Source organism: Syngnathus typhle, linkage group LG13 (assembly GCF_033458585.1).
Source record: "Syngnathus typhle isolate RoL2023-S1 ecotype Sweden linkage group LG13, RoL_Styp_1.0, whole genome shotgun sequence".
Classification (NCBI taxonomy): domain Eukaryota; kingdom Metazoa; phylum Chordata; class Actinopteri; order Syngnathiformes; family Syngnathidae; genus Syngnathus; species Syngnathus typhle.
The window spans coordinates 7,060,538-7,084,917 of record NC_083750.1 but is presented as its reverse complement, the minus strand read 5'-3'; the positions used below and the strand labels follow the sequence as shown (position 1 = coordinate 7,084,917).

The window sequence follows — 24,380 nt, the reverse complement described above, 5'->3', positions numbered from 1 at the left end:
CCTCGTTGTCAGCCACGAGTGCATGCACAGCACTCCAAGAGAGGCGGAAGAGCATGGGGCGAGAACTTATTTTCTTGCCAGGCAGCATGTGGTCCAGCGTGACCGTTTTACAGCGTCTTGTTTTCTTGGCATGGAAAAGTGTTGAATCTTTCAGCCACCGGAGGCTTTGAAATGTTTTGTTTTGTGACCCAAAAAAATAATCACAGTGGTTGTGAGCAGAGAGAACTGATTTTTTGATTTTGAAGACTCTGTTCATATAAAAGTCTTTTTTTTTAACTTTTTTTTTTTTTTAAAACGTTCACATTTGACAGCGGTATGTCAAATTTACAAGACACATTAAAATGAGAGGAACTTGATGTATAAAAATGCAATATGCAATATTTATTTCTGTGATTCTGTACTGTAATACTAATAAAAGTAGCATCAAAATGTGCCTCTCACTTAAAAAAAAAACAAAAAAAAAACATCAGCGGTGTAATTCTTCTGATTGTTTTTGCCCGGCTGTCCTCTTTATATTTCTAACATTACAGCAGGGTAAAAGCATCTTAGATGAAAACATTAACCAGCTGTAGACTTTTTGTTGCCATAGTAACAGGAACATCAATAGTTTATACCTCTTAATGTGCTCTGAACATTATGTAAAACATTTGATTAGACTGGAGTGTGTTTGCGTCATAATTGCAGTACATGCAATTCACCAAATTAATTGACAAGTGTATGAAGTAGATTGCGTAATGAATAGGAAGTATTACCCAACCCTAATAAATTAACTGTAATCAAACGGCATATAATTTCAAATTGCTGACTGGGTGGCTAATGTTAACAGAGTATGAGCACATGGTAACAAGTGTAAATACTTCATCTGACTATCCAGACAATTTCCACCTCCTTTGAAACACATCTCAAGACACATATTATTATACTGGTGTGTGCAAATATTTGGCCACTTACAATAAGACCTCATAGTTTCATTATGTTATTACATTTTCCACAATGACCGAGTGATTCTGTTATGGACTTCAATGACACAGTCGTGATATTGACCCAGCATGTCAATCAAATGTGCTGCACTATAGTGGTGTGCCGGTGAGTGCATGTGAAAAGTTGCAAAGCATCATGATCGGTCTTTTATGACTAAGAGGGGAAGTGGCATTTCCGTTACGCACTTGTTTATGAATATGCAGCTGCCAATTCCAAATTTGAACACTGTGCTATTATTGTTTTTGTTTTTTTAACGTATGCGATGTGATACGAATATTAGTTGATTCTCCTTCTAAGGTCGTTCAGTCCGAGCTTTACTAACACATGTATTGTGAAATAGTGGGACTTGCACCTTGTAATACTTAGATATGCAGCTGTGGGGTGGTGAGACAGGAAGTGGTGGGAACAGATAAGCGAAGGCGAGCGCAGGTGGAAAGTTAAGCACTTGGTGTACGCGTGCAAATTTATTTTCAAGATTCGACAAGTTTATTGACATGTGCATTCCAACAAAAGAAAATCTATGTAAAACGTCATTCTTACTCTATTGACAATAAAATTGATCTATCGGCGTTGTGAATCTGAGTTGATGCATAATGTTTGTTACATATAATGCTCAAAACATTATAAAGTTTACCAGTTAAAATAAGTGTTAAGACTTAGCTACTTATGCAACCATTGCAGATTATTATGATCATTTATAACAACATAAGGGAACCTAACACGTGTAATGCATGATGAAAAAATGGTAAATTCCGTAATGAGACTTGACTTGTGCGATTGAGAACGAGTGTGCGGGCCACAAGTTCAACATGTTCTCATTTTCCTCTCAGTATTTATAACTTGGTCAGCTGACCGCTTAGTCGGAATGTTCCATTGCTCGGGAACGTCGTTGAAGCACTCGAAAACACGACAGTATTGGTAGTGAATGCAATACAAATAACACATACGGGTAGATCGAGTTGTTATATACGATGTTTACGATATGCTGTGTACTCTCAATGAACAACGTGATAGAAAGAGGCCGATGTTTTTTTCCCGAGACTACCCCGCCGCCCAGAAAATGGTACGATCCAATGTTGAAATTCCGAGAATTGAGCAGCTCAGTTTCTTAGAACTGGATTCACAGAAGTGGAGTGGCTTGGATTTTCGAGGAAACTTTTTACAAGGTTAGTTTTTTTTTTTTTCTTCTTCTTCTCCCTACTCCGCCTTCGTTTTCCCCACACAGAAGAACAAATTTGGGCTTGTCCTACTCGACTGCCTTGCTGATTCATATTTCCTATATTAGACATATTAACAGTATCGCTATTATAGCTCCAACCTTCTTATTTGTGACTGTTTAAGTGTGGATCTGGTTTGTTGACATGTGCTTGAGCCTGCTGGAGAAAGTTGGACTGATGACTCAGAATTGATGCCGAATTGGCTTGCCTTTTCTTTTATGTAAGCGCTCATGCTTGGTAAACTTTTTACGACCCTGCTGTCACTAAACGTGGCACAATCGGATCCGACCGGTCTATCTGGTTTGAGCGTCGTTTTCACCGCCAAGTAAACAGAACAAAACACAACTGGAGACGCGTTTTCCTCCTTCTAACGAAATTTCCAAGACAAACTAATTATGGCGGAGTCTGAACTTGAACGGACCGTTGTTGTGTTCAGGGCCTGACTTGCTTGGTGTAAAGTTACTGAACAGCCAAAGCGAGTGTCCTTGAACGCAACATTGGAAGTTGCGCTGATTTCAGATTGAGAAGACAGGGGAAAAAAGTTAGTTTTAGATAGAAAATCAGAAATGTGGGCTTCATATTTTGATCCAATCCTTTTATACATTTTTTTCTATTCTATCAGACTTACATCTTGGAAGTTCACATTTATGGAGCGGAGTCATTGAGCGCATATGTAATAGCATTTATAAGGAGCGCAATAACACTGTAATTATAGTAAACGAGATCAAGGCAAGGAGGTTACAGTTCTTATTCTCTTAACAATTCTGCCGCCTCCTGGTGAGAGATTGCTTACTGTCAACTCACTAGCTTCCTTTTTGCCACAAGTTGCACTCAGAGGAAGAAATTCATCACAACATATCCAAGCAATCGACTGTGCAATGTGCAACCTAATAGCTGTAAGTAATAATCAAGTGCCATGAGTTCAGATTAGATTTTTCTGACGGGAGACTATTTCAGAACTGTGTGGAGGGGCTAACTACATTTTGTTTTCCTTGTTTTAAGGTCTTTAATGTCCATAATGTGTCCAAAAATATTTGATTATTGATTCCAAATGTTTTTTTAGTCGACCAAGAATAAAAGTAGACTCTGCATAAAACAACCCCCCCCAAAAAAATCAAATCTAAAAAGAAAAAAAAATGCATCACTATTTTCGCATCCAAAAAAACGAGTGCCATGTGAGGTGTAGATATTCTTGTCGTCCACTTGGAGTCGCTATCCTAACTTTCCATCCAATAATACTATAATAGTCTGTTAGTCAGGGGGTCTAATTATTAAAAATATTTGATTGATTGTTGCAGTCCCATCAGTGCTGTGTTTTTGTTTAGTCTAGGCAATGCCAAACGTGTGCAACAAATATAAGTCATAGTGAATGAAGATCAAGATGAACATGAAGAAAATTTTTCATCCTTTTGCTTAGTTTTCAGCGCACGGCGATGACTGCAAATGGGTGTGTTCAATTTACGCGCCATGCAGGTGACGTCCTACTCAACTTCAACCGCCTCCGTAGCAGGAATATCCTGACCGATGTCACCATTCAAGTGGACGGACAGCGTTTTTACGCTCACAAGGCTATCTTGGTGGCCTGCAGGTAATGCAGAAATACGGGCAAGGCGCAGGGAGCAATGTGGACAATGATCCTGACTCTACTGCTTTCCTTCCAGTGGCTTCTTTTATTCGGTCTTCATGAACCCTGAGAACACAAACCTCAGCGTTATTAGCTTGGACCCCAAAATCGATTCCAAGAGTTTCTTGAACCTCCTGGACTTCATGTACACATCTTGTCTGAATTTGACGGACAACATGCTGGCGGGCACCATGAACACAGCCTTGTACCTCAAGATGGAACACGTGGCTGACACCTGTCACAGGTTCATCAAGTCCAGGTAACCAGAGCAGGACGCATGATTAGTGCGTAGTAATCCTTCTGCATATTCAACTAAAATGCTTTGAGATGCCGCTAAAGCCTTGTCCAAATAGGAATTAGTGTCAAGAAAATATGTTTAAGTGAGAGACAAGCGTCATATGTCAGGGACAGAGTACTGTAATTATTATTATTTATTTACATTTATTTTTAAAGGTAAACACACAACACAAACAGTCCTGAAATATATAAAAATTTAGGTTGACAGGGCTTTGGTGACATCTAGTCACGTGTTAACGGGCAAAAAAACGGGGAATGGGTGAGGGTTATTTTTAGCAAATGACAAAAAAAAAAAAAATCTATGACTAGGTACAAGTAGAACTACTGACAAGTAGTGAGTCACATATAGGTGGGGATTTGTATTTTGCTGAAAGCTAAGTTTAGTCTGGGTTGTCATGAAGAGTCTTTTTGTTGAAAGATAAGTTTGAAATTATATTAAACTCTCTGGGGATCATATTTTGGTTTAAAACTATTAATAGAGGCCAAATCTCCAGTGGGGTCAACAAATAGTTGTAAAACTGTTAAGTGGAATCAATTACAAATGACCAATTATGTCTCTCCAGGCCATCTTTAAATGTACACGCTGAAGAGGTGCAGACCGAGCAACTCTCCACGCTAAGGCCCATTCATGTGACAGACCTAGATGTCAAAAACAGATACATGGCTACGTCGCCCCCTCTTCAGGAGTGCAGGGGTTACAGTGTTTTTCGAGGTATCAACACCTCGGGCTCCTATCACGTGTACGGCGATCGCCACATCTCCGCTAGCAAGCCCGAAGATTGCCAACCGATGGTCACCCCTCCCAGATCGTCCTCCTTGCCCCAGAAACAATTTTTGCAAGTTCCTAGCACCAACGTGCCTCACAAGGAATCATCGGCCATTATTGGTTTCCACCCCACTATTGTTCGACCCGCCACCCACATGGAGGAAGACGGTGTTCAGCACCCTCTTGCTAACTGCCATAGAGCGTCTCTAGGTTTTGGCAAAGGCGTGATTTGCAGCCCCCAGAGCCCCCTCAGATCCGACTGTCAGCCCAACTCGCCCACCGAGTCGAGCAGCAGCAGAAACGCCACCCTGAGCCTCAAACAGCCCCCAGATTGCCCCAAAGAAGTCAAAGTCCGGAATTGGAAGAAGTACAAATTCATTGTGATGAACCAAATCTCTGCGAACAAGGAAACGGATGCCCCGAGAGGCAGCCTTGAAAGCGAATCCCCTTCGCTTAGTCCGTGCAGGAGTGGCGGAGACCAGAGGGAATCCCAAACGGAAGAAGCAACCAGTGAACACAGAGAAGAAAACACCATAACTGTTGATAGGTAAGATTACATCCTAAATTATGCAAAGTACACAAAATAAAAGGGACAAGGAATCAATTGAATGTGCGTAAAAGTGAAATACAACTGAACTGAAGCAGTTCTTTCATACAACACTAGAGGGAGCCCACATTGTGGCGTATCGAACATCGAGGACTAAATATGGGGAGCAGGGAATGATTTTGAAAATGAGCCCGACTACCCAACCCATAATATTTAATTCCCGAATGGCTGTCCTTCTCTTCCAGCCACCGCAAATGCTCCTCCTGCGGTTGCGATAGCCCTCAACAGGTGGAGGCCACTCATCTCTTTCCCGACTCTTACTGCAGAGACTCAAAGTTCTCGCTCTCCAGCTGTGGTAACTACAACCCCACCCACTATTTACACGAGATCCGAAACAAGGCGTAGTGACGAGATCTTTTACTTCCAGAGAGCTTCCCGGAAGACGATTGCCCAAAAGACCACACGGCCCAAGTCCACAGAAAGAAGCCATACAAGTGTGACTGTTGTCAGGCTGCTTTCCGCTACAAAGGCAACCTGGCCAGCCACAAAACTGTTCACACGGGTAAGACGCAATTGCCCACTTTATAACAGTTTTTTGTTGTTGTTGTAATTGTCATTATAGAACAATGAATAGCAGTTAAAACAGTGAAAAAGAAAAACACCATATATAGTAAATATAAAAAGTCTACACACCCCTGCTCAAATGCCAGGTTTTTGCGCCACTCAGAAATGAGGCCTACTGTATATAAATATCTTTTTTTTCTCAAAAATAATGTGATCTAGGCATTCACTACAATGTTTTTTGCTTTATAGCAGAAGCCAGGAGGTGTTGTCGCTAATGCTGACACTACTATTTTGACCTAGTCATTATTTTGTCTAGCATATTTTTCAAGATTTTGTTTTTGGCTATAATTACAAAAGGTATGTTCAGCACAGATGCCGCTCATCACTAAATCATAGCTATAGTGAAGCATGGTGATGGCAGGATTATGCTTTGGGCCTGTTTTCTTCAGCTGGAAGGAATCATGAAGAGTACAAAATAGCAATGTGAGCACAGAATCTTCAGGGGGGACGCAAAACCCATCAGGAAAAGCGTTCTCCAACATCTGATATGTATTTGTGGTCGATCGAAAGCACTTTAAATGGTGGCAGGTGTTTGCTGACTGTCATTTAACATGAGTTGTGCAACCACTTTATTGCAGTCCTTTGTTTTTACTTCCCTTCTGGAAAAGATTTTTTAAAAATTAATTTTAGTTGTACAGATTATAGGCCTCAAGGTTAAGGTTGTGGTCTGTTTGTTTTAGCTCTCAAAGATGTTATTCAAACAGGGGTGTGTAGACTTTTCATATCCACCGTATACAGTTGAGATAACTGCTTCCAATTATCCATCACATGGCCTACATGTATAAAACTGATATTTTTTTGTACATATGTGTAAACTGAAGTCGTTATCGTAGGTGCAAAGCCATACTGCTGCAACATCTGCGGTGCTCAGTTCAACCGGCCAGCTAATCTGAAGACCCACACCCGCATCCATTCTGGGGAGAAGCCATATAAATGCGACACGTGTGGTTCCAGATTTGTCCAGGTGACAGTCGAGTCCTTTCTAACATACAATGGAAGTTCTTTAACAACCAGAAATGATCAAAAATTACGTTTTAGACCTTCCGCACGTGATGAAACATGATCAACTTTGTACTGTTTTGTTCCAACACCAAAACATTCAGCCAAACTCTACTTTGTCTAACTCCGGATTTAATGTTGAGAGTATTTATAAACCTTTTGAACAACTTAAATTTAGTGTGAAATCTGAGTCTCTTTAATAATAGTTTTTGGACAGACTAAGGGATATCGCCTGATTATCCACAGCCTCATTAAGTGTTCAACATTAGGGCATTGTTTAACTAATCATTTTGTTGATTTTGGCAGGTTGCCCACCTTCGCGCTCACGTGCTAATTCACACAGGAGAAAAGCCATACCCTTGTGAAATCTGCGGAACTCACTTTCGCCACCTACAGACGCTCAAGAGTCATATGCGCATTCATACTGGAGAAAAGCCTTACCACGTAAGTGCTCCTGGCATTTGTGCTCTCTTTAGCCACTTTGTCACAGAGTAATCCCATTTCCGTCCAGTGGTAATCCAAATGGATATTGGGAAGGAAGGATCTGAGCTGATGTGGAACTTAAATTTAGTAAAGTTGCAAAGGGGTAAAAAATATCAGTAAGCCAATCTCCAAATGGCAAACAAAACTTAACTTTTTTTTTTTTTTTTACAAGTACAGATCCTTGCAAAATATTTAAAAGCATCACATTTGTTTGTAATAAGCATGTTATAACATTTTGAAAATTGAATTGACAATTCTTTTGAAGCCTCTGCGTTTTTATAAAATGCAATCATATATTTTTATATTCAACTGTTCTCAATTGAAATTTGCTTGTTTCTGTCAATTTAGTAGTCAATTTAAAATTCTGTGAGTTCCAATGTTACGTTTCCACTTTGGAGTATGTACGAAATTTCGCACGGTTTAAGATTGTGTCCTTTGTTTGGCAGTGTGAAAAGTGTGACCTCCACTTCAGACACAAGAGTCAGCTGAGACTTCATCTCCGACAGAAACACGGCGCCGTCACTAACACCAAGGCGCAGTACCGCCCCACTGGGACTTGCTGATTGCGACACCCACCCACTTATTTTATTCATCGGCCAATGTATTGTAAAAAAAAAATGTACAATAATGATGATTTTTGCAAATCCAAAGAACCATTATTTGTCAATGTTTGACTATTTTAAGTATTTCAGAGTTTATTCTTGAACACCTCAAACTGGTGAATGTACATTTGGATTGTGAATTTGAACACAATGGTTTTTTTTTTCCCGTTAACATTTTTCTTCCAAAATAACTTACAGTTTGCTCCAGTATTGGTACATTTTTGGTTTGCCCACCAACGTTATCATTTTTGTTGTAAATAAGATTGCCATCTGCTGGCAGAGCATGGATATGTTGACTCTTGGTTTTTGTGCCCACAGTGAGCTGTTTGTTCCTGTAACTTTGATTTTGTGTACAGATTGACATCCATTTGTATTTTGCTTCATTTGTACAGTATAATCTTTTCATAAGCCATCATTGGTATTTTGCACACATATTCAGAAAGTCTTCATACCATTCAGATTTTTTTTTCTGTGACTAACATGTTGAAAAGTTCTCTAAAGCATGTGCCCCGTTGATGAAAAAAAAAAAGGATTATTTATATTCAAAATTACTTTGCCATATTGTCCCAATTTAGGTGCTACAATATTTTCTGAACAGACAGGACATTTTGGACCGTACTGTGTGTGTTACCACTGCCTTAATATTCGAACATTTTATTGGCTACTGTGCCGACCGACCCTTAATGTAAATGCTATGTACAGTTGTGCTTTTTGTTAGTTGTTCACTGTATGGCGCTCTTAAAATGCAGACAAGCTAACACATGCTCAGGAATGTTGCTTATATTTAATCACATCTTTGTAACTCCAGAATACGTAATATATATTTATATTTATGAAATAGGAATAAATATGCATACCGCAACAGTATTCGTCTTTCACATGTACACTCCTATGGTAAAAGACTGACTACAGTAGCACAATTAAAAAAAAAAAAAAGATAAGTCCTACCCCCAAATGCCGCTTATTTGAAATCCAAGAAACCACCACACCCAAGAAAAACAACCAGAGACACAAGGCGTGACTGGCGAGGCAAAGTCAATAACTTTTGTTTTAACAAATGAAGTCTTGTTTTGATCAAACTGAAAACCTATTTGAATATTTTTATTATTGCAGCAGTGTAGAACTAGTGTCAAACACATTTTGGACACATTCCCTTAAGATGCACAGATGCAAATCAATACAACAGATGAAAAGTCATGTTTTCATAATCGTTTTATCTTCTGCAGATACAGACAAACTTGTATGATCTCAGGAAGTGCGAGCATGATGAAGCGCATTGAGTGGTTGTGATCATTGCAAATACTCCTTGGAGTGGCAGTTCACAGAACTTCAAAATACACTAGTCAGCATGAAAAGCCCTACTTTGGTCAGGCCCGTCCGGCCGTGGTCTCGGCAGCATGGTCGTGATCATCTAAGGCAGGATAATGACGCTTTTTAATTGCAAAGGATTCCAGCTATCTGACGTCTTGTTTGAGATATTTTGTGATGATCTGGTCTGAAAAGCATGGCAGCGTTTATGAAGCAAAGCTCGTTGGTAACAGTACATTTTGACACCCCGTGCGAGCTTTTCATTATTAAATCCTACCCTAAACATTGTGCACAATGGAAAAAAAATTAAATAAAACAGTGCAGATTTTTAAGAGAAAGACCACCAGAAGGTAACCGAAGGTATCAAGTCATGAATGGACATATATAAATATTACGGTTCTCGTGATGAGTTGGCAGGTGCTAGAAAGAAAAACTAATAAGGGTAAAAACGAATGCTGCTTGTCAGCTGAGGAGAAAGAAGTCAACCCTCTTTGTCTAAGAGGAGTTTCACGTCAGCAAAGACCTGGAAGAGAAACAGGCGAGGAGTGTTCAGTGGTACACGGAACGTGACTTCTAAGCTTTTTAAGCTACTATGAGCCATTCCTTGGCATATTTTTTGCTAGCGAAAATTTAAGATACAAAATGTGGCGATGCTAGAATACTTTTCCCCAAATGTTTTGCCTTGTATTACCGCCGGAAATACATGGTTGCACGTTTTGAAATGAGAGCACGAAGCGACACAATTCCGCATCGCAACAATGCACACGTCACTAAAACAAACCTGGACTTGTCCAAATGCGTACAGTTACCACTTAATCTTGTCTTTTTTTTTTTTTTTGCCCCGAGCAAAACTATGTGAAAAGTGATGATAATTTTTTTTTTTAAAAAGCTGAGAAAGACCTGCAAACCGAATAAAAATGCTGACAAAAAGAAAGGATCACGCTTATATTGGACATGTCTATGGCATGCGAACACAAATAAAGCACGGTAAGTTTTTCCAGACACTAACAGATGAAAAGATGCACCAAAAACTTGCCAACAGGCAAATGCCAAATTGTGAATATCCATCCATCCATCCATCCATCTTCTTCCGCTTATCCAGGGTCGGGTGGCAGGGGCAGCAGCCTTAGGAGGGACTGCCAGACTTCCCTCTCCCCAGCCACTTCATCCAGCTCATCCCGGGGGATCCCAAGACGTTCCCAGGCCAGCTGAGAGACATAGTCTCTCCAGCGCGTCCTGGGTCGTCCCCAGGGTCTCCTACCGGCGGGACATGCCTGGAACACCTCCCCAGGGAGGCGTCCAGGAGGCATCCTGATGAGATGCCTGAGCCACCTCATCTGGTTCCTCTCAACGTGGAGGAGCAGCGGCTCTACTCCGAGTCTCTCCCGGATGACCGAGCTTCTCACCTTATCTCTAAGGGAGAACCCGGACACCCTGCGGAGGAAACTCATTTCGGCCGCTTGTATCCTGGATCTTGTTCTTTCGGTCACGACCCATAGCTCGTGACCATAGGTGATGGTAGGAGCATAGATCGACCGGTAAATCCAGAGCTTTGCCTTTTGGCTCAGCTCTCTCGTCACCACGAAAGACCGGTACAGAGTCCGCATTACTGCCGACGCTGCCCCAATCCGCCTGTCGATCTCGCGCTCCAACCTGCCCTCACTCGTGAACAAGACCCCAAGATACTTGAACTCCTCCACTTGGGGCAGGATCTCATCCCCGATCCGGAGAGGGCATTCCACCCTTTTCCAACCGAGGACCATGGACTCGGATTTGGAGGTGCTGACCCTCATCCCGACCGCTTCACACTCGGCTGCGAACCGCTCCAGTGAAAGCTGGAGATCACGGCTTGGTGAAGCCAACAGCACCACGTCGTCTGCAAAAAGCAGAGACGCGATGCTGAGGTCCCCAAACTGGATAAATATGCCCAGACCTGCTCGACGCCTCACACTGTGGGCAACTCCAGAGTGGAAGAGAGTCCAGCCCCTCTCGAGAGGGCTTGTACCAGGGCCCAAACTCTGTGTGGAGGCAAGTCCAACTATGTCTAGTTGGAACTTTTCTGCCTCACACACCAGCTTGGGGTCCTTTCCAGCCAGAGAGGTGACATTCCATGTCCCAAGAGCCTGCTTCTGCAGCTGTTGTGAATATCCACAATATGTTGTGAATTGTGAATATGCAAGGAACAATTAACTACAACAAAAATACATGTCACTACATAAGCATTTTGGTTTTCAATGTAAGGTTGACATTTTTTGGGAACAAAAGATGAACACACGAGTGAATATCAAGATAGTAAGTTCTGCGGATGCAGTTGTCTGCTGCCACCTAGTGGCACCACAATCGCAGCTTGCTTGTATCCAATTTGAGCTCTAACCAAAATGCATTAAGAAAATAATAAACAAAACATTCAGAAACTACGTCAAGGCACACTTCTTTTTCTCCATGAAGTTTTTTTTGGGGGCCTATGAATAATGGACTAAAAAAACATATTGAATTACCGATCGAACGTTTTCTGCTAAATTATAGACCTTTTTTTTTTTTAAAGGCTGTTATTATATTATTATAATATCTAAACTCAACATAAGTTTTAAGATTTGGCATTCGACTCTTGGCTCCGGCCTTCTAGCCGAGTTCCTGTGTGGGTTTTTTCCAGTTACTGTTGGAATGAGGGAGGACGCCAGATTACCTGAAGAAAACTCTCGCAAGCAACTCCAGAAAGGTCCGAACTGCGAGGAAAACTTGGCACCACTGTGCCACTTCCACTTGACTATTTGAACTCTACTTATTCCATGAAAGTCTTTTCTCACTGTGATTTTGGAACTGAGAAGTTCTTGTTTTTAATCCAATTTGGGAGTTCAGCTATGTTTACGTACAGCTGACAAGTTCACTCACCTCATCTACAGAGTGAGAGGCATCCACACAGCGTACTTTGCCTTGCTTCTCATACAACTCGATGATCGGTCGCGTTGACTGTAGATACGTTTGGATTCTGTCCGGGAAAAAACATAGTTGGGGTCAGATGACACAAGGAGTGCAAATATAAAAGTCAAAATTAGTCATGCGGGTTTCGAGAAAAATAGGTCATGGAAAAAGAGAATTAGGTCAAAAACCCACCGTTTCTCCAAGCTTTCTCTGTTGTCATCTGTACGTCCGCTACTTTTTCCTCGTTCTAAACATCTCTTGATGCAAACCTGACAACACAAGAGGTCAGTCAGTCAATGTCATCAAATTCAAAAAGTTCATCAAACTGCAGCTGCAGCACTTCCATGGCGTACCTCATTGCTGCAGTCAAAAAAAAGCACAAACTTGACATCTGCTTTTCCATCCATGACTTTGTTCCAACCCTGAAGGTTGTCCTCGTTGCGGGGGAAGCCATCTATGAGGAAGCGAAACTTTTGTCCATCTTTTTTCATGGTCTCTTCCATTGCCTTCAGGGTGGTGGGGAAAAACACATTTGCTTAAGTGTTTGTTGATGGGGGGGAAAAAACCCATTGTTTTGTTCTTTGAAATATGAAAAATCCATTTGGCTTGTCACTCCTATAAAAGCCATGACAAAAAAGGGAATTGCACTGGCTAGAAGGCTTCTGGCAGAGACACTGCTGCCCCCTTGTGGAATTAAAGGCTCCATGCACAAAAGTAAAGTCTAATCGTCATCTAATAGTCAGCCTAATGTCATCAGACTTCAATGTGTCGGTGTTAAACCTCAATATTCTGTTACGCCAAATTAACTATGAGGTATTAGTAGATGATTCTAGACCAGCTCTGTGTGCGTGTGTTGTTTCACCATTTCTCACCATTCTAATTAAGTTAATAGTGATATCCACAGGGACAATTTTGCCATCCTTGATAAAGTTGGCAATAAGCGCTCCAAACTCCGATCCCTCTCTGGCCCGCTCTGCCCTCAGCAGGTCTCCAGCTGACAGATGGGTGTAGTTGTAGTTCTGCAATACAACGCAACACAGAAGCTTTCAATACACACGTTGTACCTATAAACTCTCGCCTGCGAGACAGTTGTGCTAGCCACTGTACTGCCAGATTCTTCTCAGGACGGAATTTGAGAAAAAAAAAATGGAAGCTGCTTAATCCCTTGCACACTCTGAACATGAAGTTACATCCAAGAAAGTGCTCTTTGGACTGAATGAATAGAGTCTCTGTATACAGCTGTCATACAAGCCTGCAAAGCATACATGAACACCAACAGCCAACAATACACACCCACTCACACACGGACATGCAACCACACAAAAGTAGCAGTGAGAGCTGCAAGGACAGAAACAGAGTTTGTGTGTGTTACATTGAAAGCGTGTATTAGGTACCATGGTGGATGAGTGGTTTGCAAAATCACCTTCTTGTGAAGAGCTTGTGAAGGTTTTTACCAGCTTCATCCGCTCACAAAACATGCATGTTACAACAACACTGAAGACTGTAAAGGTGAGTTTGTGAATGCCAGCAGGGGTCCACTCTATTTATTGTATCCTAATGCTGTATTGTCTAGATTGTATTCGTACATATTAATTTAAAATAGAATTAAGTATCACTATAAAACACAATATATACTCTATAAAAAGGGGATTGGTTTGGTTTGGCAATGGTTAGACGGAAATGTTCATACCAGGAAATGTTTGTGTTTTTTTTCCGACAGTCCAACATGGCATTTTTGATCGGCTGTTATGATTATACCTGTGACATAGTTTCATTTGTGACTCAATCTCAACAAAACCTGTGGGGCAAGATCCACAATGAGGCTAAGCGTTATACAAATTCTATTTAAGAATGGGAGGGCCTAGTGGTGGCACAAGTTTAAAAAACTAATAGTGGCATATTAGTAACAGCACCGTCATCCCTACGGTTACATCTATGGTTACAAATATGGTATTTACAGCTTGATTTATTTTGACCATATATGGAAACTAATTCAACAATTGTGATTTTAGCAAGTTGGAGTTTAGCATGAAGTCTCAGATTTTCAATCATAATCGGTTATTTTCTGTATAAAACAAAGTATGTCACGTCAACTACTCAATTGTGTGAGTACTTTTGCCACTTCTGATAGCTAGCTAGCTAGCACAGGTTAATTAGAGGACGACCGGAAGTTGGAGAAGTAGGGATAACGAGTATTGTTACTCGTCGTGATGAATTACCGTCCACCATAAGACGTGATATAAAAGGTGTTGAATCACTCATGGCATCACTTGAAACCTTACCTCAACGATTTTGGCGCATTGGGTCCCTTTGCCGGCGCCAGGCCCGCCCAGCACGAACACAACCTGCGGCTTCTTCATCGTACCAACCCGGTACAACAAACTCGGTACCCTCTGCGCGACGATATTCACCAAACGGCCGATCATAAACCAGCCACCCTGTCTTCTAAAGTGTCAAGCAGCACGTCTAGGAGAAGGGAGAACGAACAGATACTCGGCTCGCCTTTGAATGCGTGTCAGTGCGAGTGAAAGGATCTAAAGGAGACTACTTCCGCATATGGGCTCATCGTCCAATGAGAGCTTCGAATCCTGGTGACGTAGCACGCATATTTTATCCCCCTCCCCCGCCCCAAGGAAGAGGTCGGGTGACGCCACTCCCCTGGCTTTCCAGCATCAGCACCTCCAAAACCAAAAACCGAGCGAGGCGATTCGCACCGAGAAGAAAAAGGATGCTCTCCCGTATCAACATCGAGGGACGGCGGTTGTTTTTTCCACGTTTATCTCGCCTCCGTTCATGATGCACCATTCATGCATTTGTAAGAATGGAAGCCCAGCACAGACAGCCGCGCTTTAAAATAGCGGCAGCCTCTTCTTCATAAGCCACCTCATCGGCCTTCATTTGACGGATCTTTCTTCTCATTTAGTGATGCAGAGCGAGGTTTTGATCTTTTCAGGGCATCGCGTGAATGTAGGCAAACAAAAGGAATCCAAGCCCCCCACCCTGTTTCCGTTCGACGCACCTGTCAGCCCGGTCGCCGCTTGACATGACATCAGCGCGAAGCCGGGAGCCGAGCAGCAGCAGCAGCAGCAGGATCGAGGAGTCTCCAAAGAAAGGAGTCTCCGGACGCGCGGCGGAGAATCTGTATCAGCATCATCAGCAGCCTCGGGGAGGCCAGATTGCAGTTTGTGGGGACGAGCGCCAAGGGCAGTGCGGCAGTCAGGAGGCACACCAGGGGGAGGAGGCTGCAGAGATCTGTGATACTTCCTCCCCTGTCCCTGCTGCACTCTCACCTCCACATCACCCCCAATATTTGCCCACGCAGGCTGCTTTTACGTTTGATGAATGGTGACTGGTTCTACAGACAAGGGTGGAACCTGGATGGGACTGATGTGCATGCTGGTCAGGTCTCATTTGCTCCCTTGTTTATTGCTCACTCTGCTGGTCACCTGCACTATGGGATGTATTCAAAGCATCGCGTGCAAGCCCCGCATCAGGCGGGAGAATATTGTGGTGTACGAGGTGTCAGCCTCGATTGACCAGTGTCCCACCATCATCGAGGAGAACTCGCCCATCGTACTTCGCTACAAGACGCCGTACTTCAGGGCCTCAGCTGGAGTTGTGATGCCACCGGTGCCCCGGAATGAAACTTGGGTGGTGGGCTGGATCCAAGCTTGCACCCAGATGGAGTTCTACAACACGTACGGGGATATTGGCATGTATGTATAGTCAGCCACACACATAGAAGGCCCATATTGAAAGAAATGGGCATTGATGTGAATTATTATTACTAATTATGGAATGGATTTAATTTCAGTTTGTGTTGTCCTCTCCTTTTCCTGACATAAGGTCCAGCTGGGAACTACCAGAGCTCCGGGAGGGTCGGGTAAAGGCTATCAGCGACTCTGATGGAGTCAGCTACCCGTGGTACGGCAACACCACCGAGACGGTCACCCTCACCGGCCCCACCTCCAAACCGTCCCGCCTGACGGTCAGCATGAACGACAACTTCTACCCGAGCGTGACCTGGGCCGTTCCCATCAGCAACAGCAACACGCCCATGCTAACCCACATCACCAGAGACCAGAGTTTCATCACCTGGCTGGTGGCCATGAACTCCATCACAAAGGTGCGAAAGCAAAAGCAAAGGAAAATTGCTCGTCTTCAGCTTCCATCTTATAGAAATGCTTCAACAAAGCAATGTTCTCCTGCATCCTGCGTGTCATTGTTCCCTTCCTCTACTCTTACAGGAACGGATTGTACTGCAGACGGTGCGGTGGCGCATGCGGGTAGACATTGCTGTTGACCCCGACATGCCGCTAGGCTCACGGGCGTCCCTGGTGGGTCGGCCTTACCAGGAGCAGCCGCACATCCTCAACTATCAGGAGCCCATCCCTCCCAATGCCCTGGGGAGGCCAAACGCCAATGATGCCCAAGTGCTAATGTGGAGGCCACGGCGAGGAGCGCCGCTCATCGTCATACCGCCAAAATGAGAGATTCCCGAAGAAAAGTCTTTCTTTTTGCCAAAACAGAAGATGAGGGTGACGAAGCCTTTGATGCGCCAGGGTGCGAACGGACATCGACAGCGATCTGGTGTTGCGTTAAGTGTTGTTTGGCCCAGAGCTGCAATTAGAAAGCTTTTCCAGCATTTTTACAAGTGAACTCTTTTTAGATGCTTTTTGACCCCCAACGAGAACTGCATCCTGCATCCTTATGTAGATCTTATTGCATGCGACGAGAGTGAGCAAAACGGTGACATTGAAAAGATTTAAAACTCGTGTTTGTTTTGTATTCCTTAAAGCGTTTGTGATCGAGATGTCACATCAGCCCAAAAAAGAAAAAAAAAAAAAAAAAAACACAGGCTGATGATACCTCCTTAGTGCCATTGAAGGCCTTCATCAGCACACTCATTACCAGAGTTGAAGAATGTATTCAGATTATTTAAGACACTTAAGTATTATATTAACGATTTTAGTTAAGATTATTATCGGAACGAGTCGGTGTGAAAATTCCAAACAGACATCTGCTGGATTTTATAGCACAATGAATTCATGGAGAAAACATTTCATTTGAAACTAGAACGATCTGTTACCATATTGAGGATATTATTCATGATGCTTCTACCAGGCGCAATGGGAATTGCACAGAACAGTGTCAGATGACAAATTTAAAACATAATTGCACCTAATATCGCATTTAAAATGAGATTCAATTACTGAAATAGTCGAGTGAATGTGGGTCTAATCAGGCCGTCTCGTCTGATACATACATATTTCCAGACAATCAGGGAATCTGACTATCCTCCAGTTACTTCAACGTGGAATTACTGTAAACCAGAATATATTTTCACAATGCTAAAATTATTGTTAACGTGTGCTACAGTAGCTGTGTGGATGATTGCCAACGAGAGCCTTTCCGTGACACGGTTCTGGTCCGGTTCGTGCTGAGCTCCGTCCACGGCTCTGCCGCTCCACAAACAAGTCACATGGCTTATCCTCCATCTGTGCTTCTCTCCAGGTTCATGACCCATCCTCCCATCTGACTCCTCAGCACACACACACACGCACACACACTACCTCCATTCCAAACTCCTCATTTGCTCTGAAGGCCACAACTATGCAAAGGTTGTCTGAGTGTATACAAAAAAAAAAAAGAAAATCTGAACAATGTCATTTTCACTTCTGTTATCAGTTATTTGTAAGGGTGTTTGTTGAATAAAATGGCCATTGCAATCATGTAAATAGTGAAAAGATGCTCTGGCAGGTTTTATTGGTTGAGCGTGGATCTTGTGTTGCTGCACCGCGACTCACTCAGCAACATTTGTCTGTTGCTATAGAGACTGGATTGGGGTTTCTTGGGGTCTACTGGATCGACAGAACAATTTTCAAAACATGTTAAATCTTATTCAGCCTGCGCTCACACTACATGAATCGTTTGAGCTGTTCTGTAAATGGCATCTAGTAAAGATGCATTTTTTTTACAGCGTAGGCACCGCTAGCTAGGCTAACTGCACTATGCTAGGGGTAGAAATGTAGTTTGCAAAAGCACTGAAGAGGATTCATCCAAACAGCTTTCTGGTTTTATGAAGGAGGAACAAATATTCAAATTCACTTGACATAATCTTTAAATCCTTTATCATCATTTTTTTTCCTCTGAGGTTGACACACTCTCCACTATAAACACCAGCTTTAAAAAAAAAAAAAAAGAAAACTCGTACTTCTTTGTAGACAATAACTGATCCTTTAATAAATTAAGATATCCAGTCAAGTCCTGCCAGCAATGAGCTACTACAATATTTTTTTTTTTTTTTTAAAAACAGAAATATCCTTTGTTTACACAACACTGCATTTCATGAGCAAATCTGCAGCGATGCAGTGGCATACCTGTCCAGTCATTTGCAGATTGACAGTAACAGTCTTTATTCCCAACACATCCATCTTGTTCCAGCACTTGACAGAGTCCTGCTCCGTTTGTGTTTTGCTGGCGGGAGGTCTTCTCTCCGTTATACTTTTACAGCGCTGCCACTGGCAGGTCTGCGCTCGTAGCTGTACAAAAATGTAGCTGCAATAACCAGTGTTGCCCCTGAGAAAAACACACTGACAGTGCCAGGAGATAGCAGAGGGAATAAAAAGGTGTTCAAAGCACATGGATACAGATGGAACCAGAAGCAGATTCAACAACAACAAAAACATGGCCAGCAGTCATTTGCATTTTGATTCAAACCACTAAAAGCGATGTGTGATGCATGTATTTACCTAGTAGGGTTGAAGTCTTCCAACAAGAAATATGAGATCAGCGTGGACACGAGGATGGACAAAGAGGTAGCAAACCCTTTCAGGATGTTGTCGGCATATTTAATGACCACCGCTATGACTAAGCCTCCTAAAGCCTACGGACACACATAGCGATGTTTCAAAACAACACAGCCAAACATATAAATTTCTGGATAAATTCCAACAAAGAAGGAATCTCATATACCTGTAAGACAACGACTGTGCAAGTGATCTTGCTATAGCCTTGAAACATTCCAGATTGTGTCACTCGCCTGCCGTCATACACCATCATTCCTAATATACCAAAGACAAACCCGAACAAACCTGCAGGAAAAAAAAATTCAACATGGATTTTTCTCATTTATTTCAGCGAGATAGCCACAGTATAAAAAAACAAAGGGAAACTTCCATAATCTTCTTGATAGCCTACAAAGGCATCAGCAGAACCTTGTATGCATCAATCTACAGTAATATCTGTGCAATGAAGAACTGCGGTCAAAAATTCACTTCCTGAAGCAATAACCAACAATTCATTTCAAATCCTCGAGTGGAAAACTAGGTCAACTGCTCATCATGAGAAAAGTGCGCTCACCCAGCTGAATGTTACGAACCCACAAACTCTGTTTGGTCTCCTTGAGAATTTTCTCAAAGTAAACCCCAGCAAAGCCGCTGGAAATGCATGCCATCAGCACAGCCATCAGACCCACAAACTGGGCGCTGGCCGACAGGACTTTCTGTTCTGAATCTCCTCCAGACCCCGTGGGCCACTGCCGAGGTTTTAGCAAAAACAAAATGCGATTCATCAGTGACTTTTTCTTTTTTTTTAAACATATATATATATATATATTATATTGTTATATTTATATATATGTATTATGTATTTATGCATTTATTTATGTATTTATTTTAGTGGCTACCTGTACTAACGTGACTCCGGCCATAAGGACGAGAAGGGACAGCCATTGATAGAAACCCAACCTCCTGCCCAACATGGAGACGGAGAACAGCGCTGTGGTCAAAATCTTCAACTGGTACGTCACCTAAATAAAACGAAAAACACACTCTTTATCTAGTTTGTCTAGTTACCAACTTACACAGTGGACATTTTTGCAAATAAGATTTTCTTGCTTGTGCAATTTCTTACTTGATGCCTGGAAGGACATTCCAGACATCCAACTATTTGTATACACTCGATTAAATGGTCACATTTGGATAATACGTCCCCTTTAAAACATTTAGACCCCCCTCGAGTGCAGCGAGTGCAAGGGTAGCCACATACAAACACCCTGGACTGGCGTATGTGTAACCTGATATGTGGCTGCATCCAGGTTGGACAAGGCAACATAGAGTAGATTGTTCTGCAGTGTGTAGATTCCTGCAGGAATGGCCAGCTTCATGGTCTCCAGAGGCTTGCTCACAATCTCCTCCTTCAACAGCTGCTTCATGGCCCGCACACTCAAATCTACCCAACACAGAGACAGCCTTGTCAGCTACCCATGGATGCAGCCAACACACAGTTGGGTGGGCTACTGAGATGTTAGAGGAACAGAGCAAAATCACGTGCAGTGTTCCACGACTACATCGCAGTTGCCCGCCGTCGTGTTTGTGTATGGATCTATAGCCAATCTGTGATACCAAAGTATGCAGTGAGTGCAAAAAGTGGGGGACAACTCTACTCACTGTTCTCCATGAAGACCAGAAGGGTGCAGACGATGATCTTCATCACCTCGGCGGACACTACAGCGGATGACGCGAGGTAGCGAGGGCCATCTTCCTTTAGAGTGCGGGAGTAGCGCATGGTGAGTACCAGTGAGGTGGTCTGCAAAACCAGAACTCCCAGCGATAGATACTTCAGCCTTTTAGAATGTATGGAGGACACCATGGTGGAGGACTCTTCCTGGGGAGTTTCTGAAGAGTCCTTTTGGAGAAGTCAGAGAAAAAAAAAAAAAAAGCGAATTAATCAAGTAGCTCCAAACGTAATTCATCAGTCACATTACACTCCATGGCAGGGGTGCCCAAATATGGTCCTTGATGGCCGCTTGGTCAGGATTGTTATCAGGCTCCTTCAGGGCTTGCTGGTGTCATCTGTCCGGACGAAAAATAAAAATCCTTCCACCACTTGCATGTCCCTTTACCAATTCATCCTTATGTCGAGTAAGAATCCGCGCACACGACAACAGGCTATGCTTACCTCAGAGCCTCCAGTGAAATTTTTTCGAGGGTGTGAAACAGGTCAAACTTGACTCACAGTGGCAAGAACAAGATGATTTTCCTGTTTAGCTTGTAAAGTATACACGTATTAGCTTCTTAATAAATCACAGCGGGAGAGAGTGTGTTTTTGAAACGCTTGGACATATAAAGCCCTGCATTTAGACAGAATAACAATCAAATACTTCCTGTTAATGCTAAAATGACACTACTATGCCGTGACATGAAAAAAATCTAGTATTTCAAATCTTCTATGCCCCTTTGAAATAAACGGAAATGCAATAATCTGGTCCCAAAAACAGCTCAATTCTTCGCCATGTGTTTAATTATTAATAAGAAAAACAACACTGTACTCACATAATCCAATAGACTGAGTAACAGTACTTTCATTCATTAGTTGCTTCTGTGCCAAAAATGTTCACAAGTAAGGGTGTGCAAATTGACACATTATATTGTACATGTAGTGACTTACCTGTTAAAAGATGTTTTAATTTACCTTACAGGGAGTTGGCCCAAACAAATATTGAACTTTGCAACGTCACCAGGATGTAAATCCGCTAGCAATGATCCATTATGAGTTGGATGCAAGCAGACAGATCGAAAATAACTTTGCGACTATAATGAAGAAAGCAGGTTTGGTGACAGCCATACTTTTTTTTTTCTTTTCAACTGATTGTTTTCTATTTTATTCATGTTTTTCACGCATACAAATGTTTACTATAATTATGACCGGACATAGTTTAGAAATGTCGTTTAAAAATATTCCATACGATTAGAAAGACATCCATATACCCATTTAAACAGTTATAGGTCAAACTCAATGGGTTTACCTGGAGGAGGGGGGCGCGTAAAAAGGACCCGGAAGCGTTCATCCACTAGATGCTGTCCTCTTCTCCTCTACAAAATGTAGTAGTTTAAAAACGAAGTGTATCCAACATCCTGCAACGGGTAGCCAAATGAAATACTCACACACCTTCTTTTTGGGCGGAGGGATGGAGCCTCCCTCCCTTGACATCCGGTATGAATGAGCCCTCCTGTCTGTCACACGATGAAGAATGAAGAAAGGCGCCCTCTGCTGGACATATTAATATTTCATCAATGCTGTAGGCTCTTGGTCCTTACCGAAAGCAAACTTGACCTTTTTAACAAACACAGATGACATATCATTTACCACTTTTATTGCTGCTTACAGTTTATTCAGAAACTTATGCTTGTGTGAAAATGAATCAAGATAATCGTTGTTGTTTACTTGAATAGAACCTACAAATTACAAACAGCCCAGCAGAAGAGCTTCAGGCAATGGTACAGATGTTTCGAGTCATAGAAACTAAGACCTTTCTCCAAACATTGATTAACATTTGTTTTTGATCTTGTGTCACATATTTAGCATCACGTTGTTTTGATCATTGTGTTGTATTGTACTTTCAAGTTTCTTGTCTTGTTGAAAGCGCCTGATATATTTATTTAATACCTCCAGATGTTCTTTCGTAACAGTGTCCTATTAGTCAACAAGAAAGATAATTAAAAATTGATTGAAATAATCCAGTTCCATTTGTCTGTCTGGAAATTATTATCTTACAAAGGATTTGTTCATCTGTCTGTGCTACAGGGAGGAGGAACAAAACGTTCAGATGAATAAAGGTTTGTTTTTACCTACTGCTCTTTGATTTAGAAGCTTTATTCTTCTGTTTTCAGAAACTTTGAACTTGAATTGGATGCATGTGCTTCCTTCGACATGTCATGCATATCAGTTTGACTTTTCTGTTTAAAGTAAAGTTGAAACCTGGAAGATTAACCACATTTGGTCCTGAGAGATATACATTTCAATATTAATAGTTTGATTTAAGTTGAAATATTTGCAATGAGGTTTTTCAGTGCGGTTGCATAAAAAAACATTCAAGGAAACCACAAAACAGTAAACCAACTCATGTTCTGCATTTCTTCTCCCAAAAATCATCTCCCTCCAAATGTAATAACTATTGAGGTATGTTTGTCCTGCATGCAACACGAAGTCCTTCAACAGGCATTATTTTCTGAACCCTGGGTGGAGCCTACAAGTCTAGTCAAGACTTAGTCAAATTTCCTCAAAGCAGAAAAAAGCAGCAGCGAGGGCACAAGTCTAGAAAATTATTGTAGCAAGGACCTTTCATCCATTCATCACGCCATCATGATAAAAACGGGGCCGACTGGGAACTACCTTTGTTTTTTGCTGTTCGTCATTACACTATGCGATGTTGTGGACGCCAAGAAACATTGGAGGCAGCAGCGGGATATTGGTGAAGGTCAGAATGGCACACACAGATAAACAGATAGATATTATATAGTATTTATTTTTTGTATTTGTTATTTTCCACAGTTTTGAGCCAAGTGAATACCAGACGACTATTTGCAAGACAAAAGATCTCAAGGCCAATGGAGAGTCATAGATCTGTAAGTTTTCATTCCAGTATTTTGATAGTACAGTTTTTTAATCAAGCTTACTTGGTTTGATTTTTCAGAAATGTAAGTCAGTGGTCACGGCGTCCGTGCGGAGCTGCAGCCTCCTGAGGGAAAGCTGCTCCCCCAACGAACTGTGCTGCGGCTCCTGCTCCTTCTGCCGTTGTCGCTTCTTCAACATCATCTGCCGCTGCTGGAAGAATAAACCTCCGTGCTTGAGGGGGGAGAAAATTCCATGCATGAGCTTCTAGTAAATATCATGGAATCACCTGGCTAGTTTGATGCTAAAATGACTCTCCTGTTACTCATGAAATAAAATGATATATATATAAAAAAAAAGGGCTGCTTGAAATGGGGAAAAACACAAATTTTAGTTGATCAATATGTGCTTCAGAGTAGAAAAAAAGTTTATTTTGAGAGCATGATAAAAAAAATATATTAGTAACATATCATAGTGAAACTTGAACTTAAATTTGCATGTCTTAGCATTCATACTGACAGTGGACAACAGGACTAAAAACAATTCAAGCCAACTATGGAAAATCTTGTCAGGCAGGATGCGACGTGAATAACATATGAATGTTAGTCAGACTCTG

The 24,380-nt window shown here is 42.0% G+C and overlaps 5 protein-coding genes across 7 annotated transcripts; 3 read left to right on the top strand and 2 right to left on the bottom strand.

Annotated features, from left to right (window-relative positions):
* Positions 1-1,993: 1,993 nt before the first annotated feature.
* On the top strand, positions 1,994-9,002 carry bcl6ab (BCL6A transcription repressor b). Of its 2 annotated transcripts, none has more exons than XM_061294537.1 (9): positions 1,994-2,147; positions 3,616-3,786; positions 3,860-4,081; positions 4,683-5,432; positions 5,678-5,787; positions 5,860-5,994; positions 6,890-7,020; positions 7,362-7,499; positions 7,985-9,002. In XM_061294537.1, the coding sequence occupies exons 2-9, from the start codon at positions 3,632-3,634 to the stop codon at positions 8,099-8,101; spliced, it is 1,758 nt and encodes a 585-aa protein (XP_061150521.1). In that variant the 5' UTR covers positions 1,994-2,147; positions 3,616-3,631; the 3' UTR covers positions 8,102-9,002. The 2 variants fall into 2 exon arrangements, with proteins under 2 accessions (XP_061150521.1, XP_061150522.1); XM_061294538.1 differs by lacking the exon at positions 1,994-2,147 and adding an exon at positions 2,199-3,094.
* Positions 9,003-9,226: 224 nt separating this feature from the next.
* On the bottom strand, positions 9,227-14,923 carry cmpk (cytidylate kinase). Of its 2 annotated transcripts, none has more exons than XM_061294660.1 (6): positions 14,653-14,923; positions 13,243-13,389; positions 12,724-12,876; positions 12,563-12,639; positions 12,341-12,437; positions 9,227-9,635 (listed from the first exon to the last, which is right to left on the bottom strand). In XM_061294660.1, the coding sequence occupies exons 1-6, from the start codon at positions 14,794-14,796 to the stop codon at positions 9,552-9,554; spliced, it is 702 nt and encodes a 233-aa protein (XP_061150644.1). In that variant the 5' UTR covers positions 14,797-14,923; the 3' UTR covers positions 9,227-9,551. The 2 variants fall into 2 exon arrangements, with proteins under 2 accessions (XP_061150644.1, XP_061150645.1); XM_061294661.1 differs by having other exon boundaries at positions 9,227-9,971; positions 14,653-14,922.
* fam78ba (family with sequence similarity 78 member Ba) lies at positions 14,922-18,086 on the top strand. The gene is made up of 3 exons (XM_061294638.1): positions 14,922-16,086; positions 16,217-16,496; positions 16,618-18,086. Exons 1-3 carry the CDS (start codon positions 15,713-15,715, stop codon positions 16,858-16,860), a joined length of 897 nt encoding a protein of 298 aa, XP_061150622.1. The 5' UTR covers positions 14,922-15,712; the 3' UTR covers positions 16,861-18,086.
* An 18-nt stretch (positions 18,087-18,104) lies between these two features.
* On the bottom strand, positions 18,105-22,325 carry slc35a3b (solute carrier family 35 member A3b). The gene is made up of 8 exons (XM_061294605.1): positions 22,179-22,325; positions 20,821-21,058; positions 20,448-20,602; positions 20,058-20,180; positions 19,733-19,907; positions 19,346-19,464; positions 19,123-19,256; positions 18,105-18,963 (listed from the first exon to the last, which is right to left on the bottom strand). Exons 1-8 carry the CDS (start codon positions 22,218-22,220, stop codon positions 18,870-18,872), a joined length of 1,080 nt encoding a protein of 359 aa, XP_061150589.1. The 5' UTR covers positions 22,221-22,325; the 3' UTR covers positions 18,105-18,869.
* Positions 22,326-23,351: 1,026 nt separating this feature from the next.
* On the top strand, positions 23,352-24,067 carry asip2b (agouti signaling protein, nonagouti homolog (mouse) 2b). The gene is made up of 3 exons (XM_061294697.1): positions 23,352-23,630; positions 23,705-23,778; positions 23,847-24,067. Exons 1-3 carry the CDS (start codon positions 23,516-23,518, stop codon positions 24,033-24,035), a joined length of 378 nt encoding a protein of 125 aa, XP_061150681.1. The 5' UTR covers positions 23,352-23,515; the 3' UTR covers positions 24,036-24,067.
* The last annotated feature ends 313 nt before the right edge of the window (positions 24,068-24,380 follow it).